This window comes from Periophthalmus magnuspinnatus, chromosome 23 (assembly GCF_009829125.3).
Source record: "Periophthalmus magnuspinnatus isolate fPerMag1 chromosome 23, fPerMag1.2.pri, whole genome shotgun sequence".
NCBI classification, from domain to species: domain Eukaryota; kingdom Metazoa; phylum Chordata; class Actinopteri; order Gobiiformes; family Gobiidae; genus Periophthalmus; species Periophthalmus magnuspinnatus.
Window position 1 is genome coordinate 21,510,604 of NC_047148.1, and position 19,827 is coordinate 21,530,430.

The 19,827-nt window shown below is 40.7% G+C and overlaps 1 protein-coding gene across 1 annotated transcript in view; it reads left to right on the plus strand.

Moving 5' to 3' along the window:
• The window catches only part of brinp1 (bone morphogenetic protein/retinoic acid inducible neural-specific 1), a 107,155-nt gene that overhangs the window by 20,777 nt on the left and 66,551 nt on the right, over positions 1-19,827 (plus strand). The window contains exon 2 of the mRNA XM_033989207.2: positions 6,868-7,144. Coding sequence (XP_033845098.1) covers positions 6,918-7,144 — 227 coding nt within the window. The 5' untranslated portion in view covers positions 6,868-6,917. The remainder of the gene's footprint in view (positions 1-6,867; positions 7,145-19,827) is intronic.

A 19,827-nucleotide genomic window follows, 5' to 3' on the forward strand; every position in this document is an offset into this window, starting at 1 on the left:
TCCTGCCCGCGCCGCTCTACAGGACCACCCCTCTAACCTCCAGCATCGATCCCCCTTCTCTCACAATAGATTTAGACACAATAATTCAGCCGCCAGGTAAATTGGAATAACTCTGACCATTAGTGAATTAGTTTGCTCTTTAAAATAAGCCATTGATTCCCAGGCTCGAGCTGATTGGTTGCTGACCAACCAGAGAATTTAATTATCAAGGCGAGTGTTGCTTGCTCAGCCATGTTTTCTTGAAGGTCAGGGTGCCGCAGCGAGCCCTTTTAAAACTAAAATACAAGGTTTATAGGCGCGACAGAGAAAAGAATCCAGTAGAAATGAAATTAGCCAAAGCCACCGTCCAATTTCTTTGCTATTTCGGTGGGATTGCAAGTGTCGAGCATTACCACGCCTTCTCGCAGCGCGGCGCCGGGCAGTATTCATTTTCACTTTACTTATGCCCACGGGTACAGTTTATTTACATACTATTGTCTATCGCCTTGTTTTGCCTTCACCTCGCACAGCCAGGAGGTCATAAATGTTAGAATAAAACATACGAGCGGAAAGTCTGTGCCCTCTGTGGAGAACGCAGACGGATCTATAGCTCGTTTCCAGAAAGTGCTAATTCTCGGGTCACTGAATAGATATTTGAGTTTCAGTACATATAGTCTGATTTGATTTTTGTTTTTTTTTTTTTAGCGTAGGTTAGAAGGCGGCTGTCTGTGAAGAGAATTTGCACAATCCCTTCGAGACTAAAGTTTGCATCTCGTGTGAAACTTAGGCGGGAGTAGACATAACGTTACACGGCATTGTTCAGACGAGTTTCAGGAACAATCTGTACCTTCAAGACTTGTGAACGCGAAAACCTCTGAATTTAGACGCAGGAGCAGACAGTTGAGATTCTGTCACTCAGATACACATTTGCATACGCGTTTTGTGATGATAATGCTTGTGTGGATTGGATACGATCTGAAAATGAAGTGATTTTGAGACGTATTTCCATCCTCGGTGCGTTAATTTTTCCACCAAGAGGTTGCATTGATGCTGGTCGAGTCTGACGCTGCAGCTTCTCCAGCTCATCCCAAAGTTTCTCAGTGGGGTTAAGGTCTGGACTCTGTGGTGGACAATCCATGTGTGAAAATGATGTCCAGTATATTCAGGTGTCAGCTGACCTCATTCTGCTGAACCTAGACCGGACCAACTGCAGCAAACATAACATATTTGCTTAGTTAAATCCAGGTGGCAACTTTTTCTTTTTTTTTTTTTTTTTGGCCAGGCAGTGTATAAAGAAACTCAAATCTGTCACTGGACAAAACGTTTCGCTGCTCGTCCAAGACACTTCTTCAGTTTTGGTCAGATTACTGCTGGACTTTGCCTTTTAACTGTCTGAAGGGACGAGCTAACTACACTGAAGCTAACACGCCTTTTATTTACGTATTGCGTTCGTCGGACTCGTCTAATGATGTACACGTAGATCCTTGGACAGTTGGATACTTTTTACTAACTCGTTGATTTGTCCATTTCTACCTCGCCTTTTTTTTTTTTTTCCTTGGTTTGTCCTTGACTGAAAGTACAAACAAAACCGCATTACTCGCCTCGTGTAACCCGCGTTCGGCTCAGTCCATACAGCAGTCGTTAAGGAAATGGAAAATATGAGGTTTTGCTCTCTGGGGAGTACCTGTCTCGAGGCGAGCGGCTTCATTCCACTCTGATCTGTTCTCTCCCCGGGTTTTTGGAATACAAATAAGACGAACAAGACTCCCCATTCTTATGAAGTTTAGAGAATGAGGCGGGACACTTACCCACCACACGGGCCAGAGGAGCCGATTGGCCGAGCGTGTGACGGGACCAGAATGGAGATTGAATTTCCTTGAATGAACCAGAATGGAGGAGGAGTTGTAGCATGAATAAGGCTGTTTAAAGCAGATACAATCCTCCCTTGTCTTTCTGTGATTTCCTGAGGCAGACATCCTCCTCTTTTGACCATGTGCACTCAAGGGTAAATGTCATCCACCGCGTCCCGGCCCCATCACTGTGGCTAATCTACTCTGCAATAACACCACGGCAATATTCAAATGACAAGCTCTGTCATAAACGCTGATGTGAAATGGTGCATTGAAACAGACTAATGAAATGTGCTTTTATATTTCACACAGCGGGACGTTACAGCGACTCGAAAATGTACTTTTATATGATGATTCTGCTCAGACAGGTAAATTATACGCGCCTGTTATTGTGCAAAATGAACTTATTTATATTGGTTTGAGGCCTGGTAACAACCGTGCTCCTTTGTGATGGTGCAAAGTTTGGATTGATGGAGAAAACGTTGATCGAATATTTTGTAATTAAAGCAAAATTGATGTTTTTTTTAGCTTTCTCCCGTGTTATAACGTCGTTCTCTCATCAAAAACGTGCCTGGAGAGGTTTTAGATGTCATCCGTGCGTGTTTCAGTAATTCAGCGATCTCTCCCCGGCTCCTATTTGACCTCTTCTTACGGTTAGCTGTAAGATTCTGTACAAGGCTCCGCCCACAAGTCTACGTCACCCGTACTCCCACACGGCAATTCTCTGTGAATATACAAAAAGTATGATATAAAACTGTACTCAACAACTTCACAAACCTGGTGTGATGTGCAGTAGTTTCATAAACAGGACGCACACTGATTGGGTTGAGATGGCGCTCTGAGGAGGGAGGGACTTAGCACAGAGAGCAAATGACTTATAAAACATGTTAATACATATTTTTTTGTGAGTATAGCGTGTTCAGCAAATAATAAAAGGAAACATGATCTAGATATGTGAAGTGTTAGCAGTTAATACCCCGTCGAAGTAAATACCTCCTCTTTAATACCCCAGAGAAGTAAAATACCTCCGCTTTAATACTTCAGAAGTAAAATACCTCCTCTTTAATACCACATAGAAGTAAAATACCTCCTCTTTAATACTTCAGAAGTAAAATACCTCCTCTTTAATACTTCAGAAGTAAAATACCTCCGCTTTAATACCCCATAGAAGTAAAATACCCTCTTTAATACCCCAGAGAAGTAAAATACCTCCTCTTTAATACCTCAGAAGTAAAATACCTCCTTTAATACCCCATAGAAGTAAAATACCTCCGCTTTAATACCCCAGAGAAGTAAAATACCTCCTCTTTAATACCCTATAGAAGTAAAATACCTCCTCTTTAATACCCCATAGAAGTAAAATACCTCCCCTTTAATACCCCATAGAAGTAAAATACCTCCCCTTTAATACCCCATAGAAGTAAAATACCTCCTCTTTAACTATCTAGACAGCGGCTGGGCAATAGGACAAACGCATTTTTCACAATTTCTGACTCAATTTCTCATTAAAATCAAATAAAAATGCCATCCTGTATTACTTTCCTAAACATAAGCAAGAAAGAGTTTTAATATTTGCCAGATTTCTTCCTCCAAACTGTATATTCTGCCAATCAAACCATTTTCTTTTTGGCTGTCGACCTCCATTAAAACGACACTTATCACTGACGTTTAGATTTAGATGACCCCGTCCCAATCTGTATAAAAACTCGATCGATCGCCCAGCTTTAGTCCACCTCATAATTGTCTCTGAGGCTGTTTTGTCCAGACGGGGGGCAGCTCTGGGGCCGGGCAGGTGCTTGTTGGGAAAACGAGCCCCTTCTTGTTGTTAAACCGTCCCTGAACCGACAAAACGCCAAACGCCCTCCCTGTGAAGCCACTGAACCCGTGTACTTCAGCGGGCAGCCGTCCTCCAGGACCTAAGCCACAATTAGAATCCCAAAGTGTTATCTCGTCTGAAGCTAATTCCACTTCACAGCCTCAGTGGTTTATTTACCCGGCTGCACTTTCCCCGGAGTCAGCACTTCCACACGTGAACAGTAGTTTATTCTTGGGAAGAAGTTATTTTTTTCCCTTTCCGTCCCTCCTTGATGCAGGTTCCAAATTTAAACTGAGCGCGCCCCAGGGTGATCAGTCTGCTTCCTAAAAACAAAAAAAAAGGTGTTATTGTTGTAGTGTTGTCACAGTACTAACATTTCAAACTGGAGAAAAACGCTCTCTTTTTGGACTACAAACTACACTTTTTCACACAAAACGATAGCATTTCTTCCTGTTACCATTTAATAACACATTTTGAAGGTCGATATAGTAAATCTAGTCGATAATATTGAAACTATTCACGCCGCTGACACAGATTTAAACCACAAAAACTAGTCTAAATCTACACTACACTTGTTAATTATCACGTGCTGCGATAAATTAACAGTAAAATGAAACACTTCAGGGCTTTGTTTGCGTCTGTAATGAGTCACGGAAGGTGTTAACTCAACCTTTCTTATCGTACAGCCAAAAAATAACCACAAATTTCCAAGTCGTGCCAAGAAACTGTGCACTCGATAAATATTGACCCACAAAAATCTGGTTCCAGCTTTCAAATATAAGGATTGATATAGTAATCATCGTGACAGGGCTATTACCATATGGCCTTATTCTAGCTCTGATGGCTCTGGAAAGGTCAAATGTCGTTTTTTTGTATTGATACTTGCTCAAATATAGTTTCGAGAGTCCGGTTTTAGCTTCTGACTTGCAATTCTTTTGGTAAACCTGGACTATGATCGTTGTGTGGAGCAACTCGACCTGAACCGTTTGGGAGAAAAACACGTAAATGTGATGTTTTCTGATGAGATTCGCAATGTATACGGTCCAAATTTTGATCCATCCATCCATTTTCTTCCGCTTAATCGGGGGCAGCAGTCTAAGCAGGGACTCCCAGACTTCCCCCACCCCAGACGCGTCCTCCAAGCTCCTCCCGTGTGACCGAGGAAGCTTGTATCCGCCATCTTTTCGTTCTTTTTTTGGTCATTACCCAAAGCTCATGACCATAGATGAGCGAAGAAACGTAGATTGACTGTTCCATTTTGATCCAGACTTGACAAAAAGACAAATACAAGAATCCCAAACCAAAGGAAGAAAACCAAAGGATATTTTCTTCATATTTTGTTCAATCACGTCGCTTAATATTTTGGTTTCGGTTTGTTTTTAATCCTGCAAGCCCAACAGCAACACTCCCTTAGACATTTTTTAGCTGTATTGGGTCAAAACTATGAAAAGACGGCGACCTTTAATGGGTGTTAATGTCTTCTAAGTGAATTAAGAGCAGTTACAGAAGCTTCGGTTGCGCAAGGTCAAACTGTAAATCTTACAACAAATGGATAATATCATTTTAAGTTTCACATTACCGGGCCATTCAAATCAAACTTATGTGCGATTATTAGCATCGTTGTTAAGCCTGTGTGTCTCATTTCCATTTCCAGACTCTGATACGTCCTCTCATCCATGTTTTAGATTATGAAAATGTAAGTTTTAAATCAGCAGGGCACATCATTTGCATACATGCATCTCATTAGCAGCCCGCCCCCTGCACTGCGCCAGTTTCCTCTACGTCTATGTGCATTGTTTTATTCAAGACAAGTCTAATATAATTAGCCCCAAACTGCCGTGTTAACTACCCCCACCGATTGTCATTGCATCTGTGTCTCGTTAATGAGAGACTGGGAGACACGCTTTGTTTCTGTCAAAATAGTAATTACAATACAACAGGCTTATCTGATGGGGAATATTCACAGTTTAAAATGACTTATTGCGAAATGGCAGTTGGATGTTTTATTCATGTAGATATTTAGTATGTTAAACAGAGACACAGGCCTTGTAAAGTACCGTTTGACGTGATTACTTGCACTTTCTCAATCAAGCCATTCATCATCTATTTAACAAGGGAGATTAGGCCTATTAAATTTCCCTGCTCTTTTAAGATGTGCTATTTTCTAATAAAGCATGGAGATGGGAGTGAGGAGTTTTCTCTTCCATATATCGGCGCCGTTGGACTATTTCACGGCCACGGAGCAAAGTTCTCCAGTGCAATTATCGATGGTATTCCCTGCTTCTTATCAGTAATGAAAAGACGTTATTTCAGTGTCAAGTGTGTCTAATGTTCCCTGGCAGCACACGGTAAAGCGATGGATTCTGTCACCCGCCTTCATGAAAAACTACTCATCGTGATTTATGGTTTGATTCATTCGCGTTAACATTCGTACGGTTCACTTACAGACGTGTGTGTGAACTGTGCTCAAATTACGTTCGTTTTGCTGTTTAATCTACGTCGGTTTAGTCGGTTTACAGCTGTACAACTCAAAGTCACAGTTATTCCATGTATTACTAATATCACCAAACTATTGGCGTTAAAATAGATCCAAACTCAAGACTGAAATCTGAAATAAATTGCTAAAAGTGTCATTTCTTCCATCTTTTTCATCACAAAACCCCGAGCTCAGCGACTCTCGTGTAATGACTGACATTGTACAAATGCAAATGTGCAGCGTCTCTTTGACACAACACACCCTTTGTCTGGACCAAAGCCCCAGTTTGTAAGAGTTGATTTTTGAGAATAGATTAAGGTCAGATTTTTCACTGAGCATTTGTTGCATCTCTAATTGACACCAGTGGGTAAAGGGAAACAGAGCTCTCCCACAGTAATGGCAGCATGTCATAACACATCATGACGCAGGCCTCTTGCCCTGTCAGATCTGCTCATGACACCAATTAGACCAAAGACAGTCTTTCACCCAGAACGTTCTTCAGCTCGTCTGCAAAAGGGTAATGGTCTTCTCATCACACTCAGTAGTCTGCTGTGTAGATTTAGCCAAACTCCACAAAGGCACGACGAGTGTGAAGCAGGCATCAGAACAACGTGACAATGACAAGGGCGCTGTCTTATTTGTTCACTTAGAATACAATTAACTTCACTCCGAGACATTGCCTTTGAAAATGGATTTTGTCATGTAATGGCTCTTTCTCTGTCTCCCCTCCCTCTTGTCTCCATCAGGTCTCCACAGAATGGAGCGAGAATGAACAGAGAGCGGTTTAAGAAAAAGCATGAACTGGAGGTTTATTGAGGTCATCTGCTTCCTGTTTATATGGGACCATATAACAGTTCAGTCTTCCCGCCAGGAGCGCCAGGAGCCATCGGCCACTGAGCAACATGTCACTAAACAGTATGACTGGCTCATCTCAGACCGGGGACCTTTCCACCACTCCAGGAGTTACCTGTCCTTTGTGGAGAAATTCCACCAGGGATTTACGACCAGATATAAAATTTATAGGTAAGTGCACGATTCTGCTGGACATTTGAAGATTGATCTGGGGCATCTGTGGTTTTCTGTGGAACACAGTCAGGTTCAGTTCTTAGCCCAGAGGAAAATACTTTGCTCCCAAAGATTGATTTAGCTAATTATATGTTTTTAGAGTAGAGGCTGGTGTCATGAGGGGCGCTGGGATCAGGACACTGGTGGAGCTGGTCAGAGCTTTGAGTTGATGTAATAAGACTGATACTGGTCCAAGACTGAACATTTAAACAAAGCTGTTCTGTAGTGGGAAGAACAATCATGTTTTCTGTTTGGAGCAGTTCTTATCGGTTGTCGGCTGATGCTTAAAGTATCGATATCGATGTTAGAACTGAAAAGGCTGGATCACTGCATCTACAATTATCAATAAACAGAATAGAAACAAAAATAGTTTCTTAATGTAAGTAAAGTCTCAGCTCATGTCTTAAGTAACACTTCCACTTATTGACTTATATAATCACACAGTATAATGGATGCAGAAAATAAACCCACACGTCTGTGCAACTGTTTTACATCTACCATGAAGGTAAAACATTAGCATGAAGTTATCCCATTTTCCTCAGAACCACATGATTTTCTTACGAACGTCTGATTTTTCTCCCATATTATGTAATACGATTGTCATTTTTCCCATTATTTGAACTAGTTTCACAGCGTTAGTCTCCTCCGTCTCTCTGGGTGACTCGTGGCGGCTGTGTCCCCGTTGGCTTTCATGTCTTCATGATGTCAGACCAAGTGTAAACAATGGATTTGCATACTGTGCATTGACAGAGCAGGATGTGGATCTCAGAGGTTCTGACGCTGCTTTGAGCAGACGCAGGGCCTCCTCAGAGAGGCTGCTGTGATGCTAAAGTCATTTATTCAAATAAGGCAAATGTGTGGGTTTGAAGGAGCTGCTGCAGAGCCCACAGGCACACGCACTTTCAAACCATAAGTGGCATCAAATTTAGCACAATATCCATTTCCCTTTGACAAGATAATTAAATGTTGAGTTCACAGTTTTGATAAATTTCATTTAAATGTGAAAACAATGATAATTCTGTGCGTGCATCTGGGGACACGTCTGTAATAGTGCCACGCAGCTCATTTTGACTTTCTTTTCTTTAATTATTCTTCTATACCTCGTCTGAATGTATTTTCACAATGATTAAAATATGTTATTTTTAGCTATCTTTTTTACATAGTACTAACATGTTGAACAATGTCCAGGCACTTTAACACAAGTAATCAAAAGTATTATTCAAAAGCAGATACAAACTTTAAAGGCCCATATCACACTATTTTCTGATCTATGTTGTTTCCTCAAAAAAAACAAACCCGGAGTTGTGTTTTGTTTCATTCACACATGTTTAACACATGTGTGAATGAAACAAAACACAACTCCGGGTTTGTTTTTAATGATGTCATAATTCCAAAAAGGCTTAAAGCTCAAAAAAGTCCATTTTGCTTTATATACAACCTTTAAAATGTATAGAATCTTACAAAATCGCAATTGTTATGTGCTCTTCCCAATAGAAACAGGTCAGTCCAATCACCAAATGTCTTTTCTACCAATGTTTATTGACTTTCTGCTCTTTTATGGGAACTCAATGTTCTGGATCTGTTCATTTCAAAGAGCCGTTCAAAAGACTGGCTCTTTTACTGTTTGTTTACATGACAGAAGCCAATGTGAGAACTCATTTTATCACCAAACTAATCACAAACAGAAATGACTAGGGCTCAGATGTGTTTAAAATGGTTCAAACTGAGAGCAGGACTGAAATGATGCAAACTCTAAATAAAACGTTGCACTACAATAATAAAAATAATACATAAAACAGACAGTTATGATGTCAGATGTGTTTTTCTGTGCACAAAGCTCTCACTCATGTCGCCTCCTCAGCTTCTGTGCTCATTCTCGTGTTGATTCAGCGTTAATCAGGACAGAAATGCATAAAAATTGGAAAGAAAAAGATTCAGTCCATGTTCTACTCGCTCACGTAAAAGAACCGTTCAAAAGAGCCGACTCCTTCGCATCACTAAACCACTTCAAAAATCTAAATCTTCCAAACCAAATGACAAGTCTCTGGTACAAAATGCCCTGTACCAGATTCAATGCACTCACCCAATTTGAGGTTTTCCTGTGATTTGAAGAGGAACCACTTGAGTCATTTGTAACTAATGGGAACAGAAAGCCTCAGATCAGTGCGATCATCTGCTGTAGTGTTGGTGTTTTTTTCCTGAATGAGATTACACATTGCCGCGCTCCTGTTTGGGACACGATTGCCCTGGCCCGCTCTCTCACCAGCGCAGAGGACCCAATCGCTTAGTAAATTTCCCTGGGGGACTCCATGTGCCTCTATGATTTAGCTCTAGAAGAGTATTTGAATCAGATTTGCAGAAAAAGACAATGCGTTCATTTCTTTCTGACTTGGATTTGAGGGCAGATTACCCCAGAGGAAGAACGCAAGATTAGACAAAGCAACAGCCTGATCAACAACCGGCGATTCTGGCCTGTGTGTAACGGGACGGGCGCGACGCCGAGTTATGACAAACACACACACGTTCGCGGGGGAGATGTCTAATACTTGAGAAAAGGTCAGTGACACTTGGAGAGGGAAGACGCAGTGAGAGCCAGCACTCATCCTGCTCCTCAAGGTTTACTCCACTTCATCTAATTGAGTTTGAGAGAAGATAAATGTTCACTTTAAAGTTACTACACTTAGACCCTAAATAAAACAGGTTTTCGCCCAACGCTCCAATCTGTGCCATAGACTGTAAAAAGAAGTGAACTACGTGAGTGTGACGTCACCCACAGCGTCCAGCTCCAGTCAAATGAAGCACGTCGCGTTAGCCAAAGAGCCAAAGAGCCAGTCTGGAGCGAGGTTTGGCATGGGGCAGGCGCTTAGCAACGCTGTCAATCAAACCTGTTGCTAACGCTAACAGGAGCGATCTCGGGGAAAGAAGGCAGCTGATTTGTCTCTTATTAATGTTCATATCTTGAGTTAAGAAGCGCAATAGTGAAATAAAAACACCAGGATCATGTAGAGAAGGTTAATACGAACATTTAAGACCAAAATGAGGCGTCTCACAGCGGCAAATACACAAATATATATTAGTTTTTCTAATATAAAGTGAAATGGAGCCGGAAGTGCAGCCCATGATCACTTCCTATTTGGCTATGTCCATTTATATAAACAGACTATGATCTATTCTGATGTTTTTAACAGCAAAATAGTATTCTAACTTGCTTGCAATTTCCATTTATTAAATTCAACACTTTATACGTGGGCTTTTTGATGAAATGTTTGCCAAACCTCAGTCTATGAGAAATTGCTACTGCTCGAAATTTCACAATACCAGATGTGTCAAAAAATTGTCCTGCTTTCACCTGTCTGCCTTAAATCAAGCTTTTCCCTGCTTCCATTGTGTGCGTGTAAGTGTATATCACTTGTATAGCAATCATCTGGGAAGAAAGACAGTGTGACTGGTGGCGTCGCAGCACTTTTGTACTGCAGCCACATCTGAATAATGTGGCTCTTGGTTCCACTGTGAGAGGCAATGGCCCTGCTTTTGCCCACACTAGCATCCGTCACTGATTTTCCTGTACTCTATTATGGGGTCCAATGTGTTTCAGATGATTCGTGTTCGCTGTTTGGTCTTTGTTTGCACAGCTCTATCTCAGGTTTTCATGTGGCCTGAAAGGAAAATCCAATATAAATGCAAATCCCCCCTCGCCATTAATGCATTTTAAAGGCCTCAAATCAGCATTGCACTGTAATCAAAGTGGCAAAGCAATGAGGTTGTTACTTGGAATAAAATACATTTATGAAAATGCATAGATCTGATTGATCACACGCTGAAAGGCCACAATGCATTAAATGAACAGATAGAACAACGTAGACGGAGCACTTGACATTGGTAGAGGTCTAAAAATGATCCACAGTGTTTCCTGCAGCTCCGTGACCACCGGTTATGAAATAAGTCATGGCGATTGAATTAAAAGTAAAAACATCCTTTACCGTGTAACGACCTACGCGAGATGGATTTATTAATAAAGACGAGAACAACACATGATCTAAACGGCTCTGATTTAAGGCTCGGAGCTGTGCACTTGCTATGAACAGGAAAGAGATTTGGACTCGATAAATATTTCAAACTTTGCCCATTTAAATGCAGAGCCAAACTCACATTCTGTATGAAATAGGTGAGGTTTTATTTGAGCCGGTGCTGTGTGCGCTAACATTTATCAACACGATTAACACAACAGTGCATACAGTAATTAGTTAATGCACTTCTGAGGACACAAACGTTATGAATATGTAACAAAAATATGTTTAGCACAAGGCAATTACGAATCTCCCTAAACTGAAGCTTTCCTTCTCTCTTATTAATTATTCTTAAGTATAATGACTCCACGGGCAACCACTTGATCAGCAATGAACCTAAATGAATATGCAGTTGTGATTAGCATGCGCAATCAATTCTTCTTTCTGCTTTTAATTTAACCGATTCATCAAACAGAAAGCTTTATGTCTTTTTACGTCTTTCCCCCAGTTTCGCAAACATACGCTTTACTCGTGCTTCCAGTTTACTCGTTTGTGCGGCGTGTGAAAGACGCCGTGATGCAATATCCTTTTGAACGCAACTGAGAAACACAGTCTGGCTTCGTGCCCGTCACCGCCAATATATACAGGCTGCGCTCACGTTCTAGACTTTAATAACGTTCTAACCTCAGATGGTGGGAAAGGGGCTTTACATGAGGGAGGGGGAAATGTAGCACCGCTGTCACAGAAAGTAATTATATCTTTTTGAATGGGGCAAGGTCCTCAAGTTGAAACCCGTGAATATAACTCTATATGAGGTTCAATGGGAGTTTTTGAAATAAATATTTAAGACGAAAATCCATAAATGTTGACTCCTTATTCAATATTTGTTAGATATTGGGTACACAAGCAGAAGACTTTGAACTTTCTGTCAGTTTTTGTTTCTTGTGAATCCGCCTAGTAATTAATTTAGATGAGCTAATACAGATTACAGAGATTTTAACTATAAACCATCACAGCAAATCTGGAATCTCACAGTGAAATAACCCAATATACCACAGCCACGTCAAATCTGCAGCTTTTTACTATTTAAAAACACTGCAGAAATCAAAGGTAAACTGTCAAAACCCAGACTTAGAGAGACTTATCCTGCGTTTGTGTCCAGTAGGTTAGACGACTGTAACGTCCTGATCACTGGACTCTACAAACGAGACTTAAGACAGAACAGAACATCCAGAACACTGCTGCTCGGGTCAGGACTAGAACCAGGAAGAATGAGCACATGTGTCCTGTGGCTCAGGTCTCTGGCTCCTGTGGCTCAGAGACTTTAAAGCAGCTCTGTGTGAACAAGTCTCTCCATGGACCAGCACCAAAGAACATCTCCCACATGAGCCACAAGAACCATCTCACATGATGAGGACTTCAGGGACTGACCTCCTGATTTAGTTCTGATGTATAGTTGTGTTGTCTGGGTTTAGTCCTGGTTCAGTCTTGGTTTAGTGCTGGTTTAGTTCTGGTTTAGTCCTTGATTAGTCCTGTTTTAGTCCTTGTTTAGTCCTGGTTTAGTCCTGGTTGAGTCCTTGTTTAGTCCTGGTTGAGTCCTTGTTTAGTCTTGGTTTCGTCCTGGTTTAGTTCTGGTCTAGTCCTTATTTTATCCTGGCCTTCTGCTGGGTGCCCAAAGTCAATCTGAACCAGGTCTGAACCAGGTCTGAACCAGGTCTGAACCAGGTCTGAACCAGGTCTGAACCAGGACTGAACCAGGACTGAACCAGGACTGAACCAGGACTGAACCAGGACTGAACCAGGCCAATCAGTGTTTCAGTTTCATGCAGCTAAAAACTGTCTCACATCTTCAGGAAAACCAGTCTTCTACTTTGTCATTTTTCATTATTATTATTTTTATAATCCAAACAGTTCTGTTTATCTTTGCATACGACTTAAAGGGTTTTATTCTACACTCGTCTCTTTTAATCTTCATTTTATGTTTGAATTGTTTGCATTGTGATTTTAACGTCTTTCTTATTCCATGACGCACGTTGAATTGCTCTTTGTACAAACTGTTCTGTATAAATAAGCTCGCCTTACCATAGACCTTCCCTCCAGCTCAGTCTCAAACCGCAGGGACTGTCGAACGCCGCGTGAATCCAACCTATTGGCACTATTTGTTTTAAGCCGAAACAAGCGGTTACATCTGTCTGACCCTGCTCTTAGATGAGTTTGGATGAGGTGTTTGTAATTGGAGAGAACAAGAGGAGGCAGATCTGATGCAGGAGGAGCGTTCGCCGCACAAGGCCGAGCTAATGTTTAATTCAGGAGGCTGTAGCCAAAGGAATCGCACGGAGTCAGGAAGCCAGGAGCGAAGACGGAGGACAGAGACGTGAGTGGTCTGCGTTAGGCTCGAGACGGGAGGCTACCGCCGCTTCCTGCGCGGGATAAGGAAAATGTATGTAAGTGCTTCAGACACGCGAGGGGTCGGACGAGTTCACCGTCAAAACAAGAGACAGAGGGAACGGACAAGTGGTGTTTGGGAGGTCGGAGCCGGGGTGAAAGAAGAGCCAAAGACACGTCGATGACTCATGTTGGTGAAAAAAAAACAGGATTTATTATTGATGGAAGAAGAGAAAGTGTAAAAGGCTTTAAAAATAGGATGGACTAGTCAAAGTGAAAAGGATATTTTGGTGATTGAAAGATGAAGATTGAAATGTTTGTTGTTTTTTTTACGAGCTTCCTCATCCAGCTTCATTCCCAGTTTAGGATTTGCTGTGCACATCTGTTGTAGTTGTCATTTATATAATAGTGAATTTATGGTCGGCCTGTACAGTGGGGCAAAATATTTCGTCAACCGCCATTTGTTCAAGTTCTCCCGCTTAAAACACGAGAAAGGCCTGTAAGTTTCATCATAGGTGCTGTATTTACATTTTAAACATAACAAAATTACAAGGCAAATCAGTAATGCTGCCACTAGAGAGTAAACGCCATAAACTTCAAGAGCTGGAGTCGCAAACTTGGGGCCTGGGAGCCAATTGCGGCCCGCGAGATGATATTTTGAGGCCCGTAGGACAATATGAAAGTGTATTATTGCGTGTAGAAGGTTCTGTTTAAATTGGTAAACCCCAAACTCATCACAAAAGATTCAACAAATAAAAATGTATATCCATAAAATCCGAATGCATTAATCTCAAACTCGCGGCCCATGGACCAATTGCGGCCCATGAGATGATATTTTGTGGCCCGTAGGACAATATGAAAGTGTATTATTGCGTGTAGAAGGTTCCGTTCAATTAGTAAACCCCAAACCGGTCACAAAAGATTCAACAAATAACGATGCATATCCGTAAAATCCGAATGAACTGGCGTATTTCCTCATGTGTGTTAAAAAACAGCGATTACGTTTGAGAAAAGAACTACTACGGCTCCCAGATATTTTGAGTTTGAGACCCCTGGAGACCCCTAGAGCCATCAACTTAAACAGTCCCAGTCGACGCAATTGGTTTTGTAAGTTTAATATGACACAAAACTCTACTTAAGAATGTCCAAAAGCAAAATTTCGTAAACTATTTATACATTCTCAACACAATGTATAAGTATAAAACTTTTTAAATGACCTTTTTATCATTAGTTTTATAATATGAAGCCAAAAGAACATGTTTGTGTGTGTTGTTATCAAAAGAGTGGCCATCAGCTCGCTTTCTGGCAGCAGATATGAATTCTCATTTGCTGACTGAAGCACTAACAATTTCCAACACTTGAAAGTCATGCACTTGTCTGGACCAATCAGGAGTCTGCAATTTGAACGGGTGCAGATCCCCTGAGCTGCTGTTGTGTTCCGACTGAGCAATTATTCCCCATTAGGAGCATATTTTTGAGTGAGAAACCAGCCCTGGCAGCGACACTGGAGAGGCAGCTTTAGAAGTGATGCACATCAAAACCAGATTAAATCTCATTAACAAAGAACCATTATGGCAAAGCAGACATTATGCATTTATCTTCACTACTGGCTCAGAAAACTTTCCCCAAAACAACTCAATTCAAAGTTAGAATACTGCGTCAAAATGTAAAATATCTGGACGATAAACAGAACTAAATGTGTAATGTCCCGATATTTAATAGAATTTAGTAAAAGACGTCAAAAACACCTCACTTGGCTCAGAAAAGTCCATCAGGAGTGACCCCATGTCTCCTCCTTTTGATATCTCTCGCTCAAAAGCTTCCCACGAAAACCCGACTATCACATATAAATAAAGAATATTTACTGAATATTTCATTTCTTTCTCAACCCTTTGAATGTTATTTGAATATTCCATAAAGACGAGTTCTGCAAATCATCGAATTTTGGGTTAAAATTTGATTTCATAACAGCGTTTGTAAACAAGATAATCCATGCAAATCTCGATTGGATCTGAAGCATCGTGATGTAACCGGCCAACTCATTTTTGACAAATCATCCTCAGATACAGGTTTGGGCGTCTCTGCGTGGGAGCTGATCAAACCGGGGACTCCTCTCAGCCCTCCGGTACAAAGCCCCCGCTGTGGGACGACTTAATTACTGGAAAGGAAGGGATGGCAATTAGAAGAGAAACAGGAGGCTCGCAGAAACTGTCAGGGTTAAGTACGCACTAATTCACTGTGTGGGCTGTCTGTGCCACTCTCCCACGAGACTGGTAAAGCCGAGCCGCCACACCAGCTACGAGCGCTGATGAGGAGATACTGTGACAGCTCTTGGACTGATCTGGGTTACATAATAGATCGGAAATTACACTAACTGTGAGCTTTCACTTTTGGCAGTGAATGTAACCGAAACCCTGGAAAACTCTGTAAATAAGACGCTTTTCAAAACATAAAACAATCCACTAAACCAGGTGTGTCAAACTCATATTCACAGAAGGCCACGTCATCAAAATGGTCACTCTCAAATGGCCAGATGTAACTAAGATGTAAAATAAATGCAACTACGTTTTCTATTCATTTTTCTTTTTTCTATTACTTATTCAAGTTACAAATATTCCATATGGATTTGCATAGATATGTAAAAATATCTGTGTAACTGCATCTCCTGATAAACTGATATTTTAAGACAGTCATACCTTTTAATTTACTTTGTCGCAGGCCACATAACATGACCTGGCGGGCCACATTTTGCCCACGGGCCTTGAGTTGGACACGTGCACTAATCGGTAAACGCAATCAGGCAAATTCAGTGTGTTTCATGTTTATTTGTGATCACAGACGACACGCTGTTTGCTCACTACTTCTTTTTCTCTCTGTTTTGAAGTATTTCCTCGAGTTTGTACCGTTGTAGTGCGTCTGTCGCTGTCCGTGGTGCTGAATTGTTGTCCATTAAAATGCACTTATAGGAACTAATTAACTGCTAACAGGACACATTTTGCACATGTTATTGAAGTGATGGTTGTAAATGTTTTTCGCCAGCTTCCTCATCCAGCCTCATCCCTAAGTTACGACTTGATAGATAAGAAAATTACCTTATATTCAAAATTATCATTCGTAATTAATACAAATCAATAGAGCTGGCGTGTTTGCGTCGCTGACCATGGTGCTGAATCATTGTCCGTTCAGTTGTTAGGGAAAATATTGATTGTTTTGTGACATATATTGAGAGATTTCATTGCTCTCAAATCCTAAATACCAAATACTCCAAAAAATAAGGTCAAAATAAAACAGGATATTTTTAATTTATGTACAAAACTGTATTGATCTTACTGTGTTACTATGAGAGCTTTGCCTTTTTGAGCGCGTTGCAACAATAAACGTCATGTCAACATAACGCTATTGCTTCTCAGAGCTGTAAATATCTGTGGTCGCCTAAGCAGGTATTTTGTCTGTGTCAGTGTTGTGTTTGTGTGCAGTATTTTTTTTTTTTTTTTTCTTCCTGGCCACCACACTTTCAGCGGTGTTCTGTGCTCGTCTGTCCTGCCGTCAGCACACCGCCTTTCTTAAAAAGCCACACAAACAAACACAACCTCCCCCCAAAAAAACAAAAAACAAAACCCCTGAGTCAGTGGTCTTCCTGCAAAGCTCAGAAAAACATTTTTTGCACAAAGTGACTCAGAGGAACCTGCCTCTCTGCATAATTAAGTGAACCGTTGTGCGTTTCACGTGACACACTTTGGGACTGATCCACGATCCATGTGAATGCAGTGTTTTTAGTTTGAGGTTTTTGTCATATTTTTATTGGAAATTTCTTTGAGATTTTTCACAGCCCTTTTATTACAAGAGCAGGACCTAGCTTACTTAGCATATGAAAAGATTGCTAATATAGTCATAAAGTCGAATGTGCTTCAGTTAAACTTATAATTAGCATAATAGTGGCACAGTACAACCACCAAGGCTTAAAACTAAAAAAAAATATTGAAAAAAGTTGACGTTTTATATACTTAACATGGAGAGAGGGGTAAGTAAGTGCTCTCTGCTGCGAACTGATCCGACAGCGCCCCCTGGAGGTTGACCCTAATGAGATTTTTGACATGTTTTGGGGGGTAAAACCATTAAATTTGATTAGATTTTAAAGTGGAACACCTTTTAGTTTGACTGTTTTAGTCCAAAGGCTCAAACTCGGTCTACTTTTTAGACATGAAACATTAATAATTAAGTATTTCTGGACGTACTTTACACTTTTTCGCTGCACCAATCAGGCTGTTTTCTTTTCTAACATCTCCGTTCCACACAGAAGTTTTAATCTCACTCAAATTTGAACAGTTTTCCACATTAGGTACAGTTCAATCAGGTTATTCTAGTCTCCTTCCTTCAGTTTTCGATTGCAAAGACTAGATCTATAATTCAAACACAATCCTTAACTGTTCCCTACAACGTTTTTACAAATGTTTTTTTACAACAGACGTCACTCCATATGTCCAGCTTTAGGAAAACGCTCTTCTTGGAAAGATTCTTTTTTCAATTTCTCTCATAAACTTCTTGGCAGTTGACGTTCGACTCATTTGTGCTCTCTGCTGTTTTATGAGGGAGCCGGCGCTGTCCAAGGTGCTAGAATCCATGTTTAGCCTCTTTTAAGTACATTTGCTTGAATTACTTCACCATTTGTTCTGCAATTAAACAGCACAGACACGGTTAGTCTCACATAGATGAAAGTCACGTCTTTTTTTTTACTGTGTTTATAAGTGCGCTCCAGATTTGTACCTTTGTATTTGGCATAAACACGAGCATCATTAAGGATAAATTTAAGATTATTTTAGTCGTCAACCTCTCACTGGTTATTTTTCCCCATTAGTCGACTAGACACGCACTTATTTCTATTGTAAACGGACATTTTTAACACACTTTGCATATGTTTTACTCTGTATTACTGATTAAAATGACCAAGATCGGTGGAAAGACCCGCTAAACCTCTGGCTCATTACTTGGTGTGCTACTGTACTCTGACTGTGTGACGTCACCCTCCCGAGGTCTGTAAGGACATTTTATTGAGTGTTTGATTGACAGCTGAAGGGGAAAGTTGTGCTCGGTCGACAATGAACGGTCCGCAGCTAGTTTTATGTGGGGTATTGACTGTAGCGTTCATTGCGTTTCACTGTAAATCCCTTGGCCTTGGCGTTGGTCTCTGTGATATTTATACATTCAGATGGACTCCCGTTGGTAAAATTTTGTTCAGTTGGAAAAAGATTACCAGATCACCTTTGTGGATGTGAAAAATAAAGATAAATACATACATACAATGATCATTTTGCGTGTTTACAAAGTTATTATCACTGTAATGTTGCTTTGCCCGCAGCCTGCCATGGGCTAACGTGACGACAGACAGTATTATACGGCTTTGAGCTATAGTGAAGCTAAAAGATTGTTTTTCCCGTAGCTCTATATTTGTTTTCTAGACACCAAAGCCTGCAGTCAGTTCCGGTTACACTCTCTGCACCTCTCACATTACACAGTTAATTAGATTCAAGCACATACTCATGTCATTCAGCCATGCGTTCGCTTCCGGCCTCTGTCCCATCAAATTCTCCAGATCTGAGTGAATTAAGAGATTGTTTTTCATTAGATCCATTTTCACTTGACTGCCTCATCACAATTACAGAGTGCACTAACAAAGCTGTTATGCTGGCAATCATATTCTATTAAGACAATCACGCTCCATTTGCTGATACACTGCCATTATTGGCTAATAATGGGGACGACAGAACTTTACGCTCGGGTGCGTCTTTACTCACAACCGTTTTTGCAGCTAAATTTCGGAGCATACGCTGATCCTGTGAACTCAAACACTGGAAGATCTGTTTATCTGTTACGTGGATAAATATTATTAAGTGGACTACATTTTAATTGTGCGTTTATTTGCCATTATTTGATTGTAAATGACTTTGATGGCACATCTGGAACTAAATCTAGGACTAAACCAGATTAACCAGGCTCAAACCAGGATTACCCAAATCTGAGCTGGATTAAACCTAAAGCATAAAGTATAAAGTATAACGTATAAAGTATATATCTTAAATGATCCAGGTGGACCAGTGCATCAGTGAATCTGAGGCTCATGCATTTATAAAATCAAAAATGCAACTACAATTTTATTTATGACACGTACAGGTTCTTTTGGACTCAACAGTGTGTTGTTGTTGTTGTTGTTTTTTGAACAAACACAAACCCATTATAGTTTGAACAGTAAAA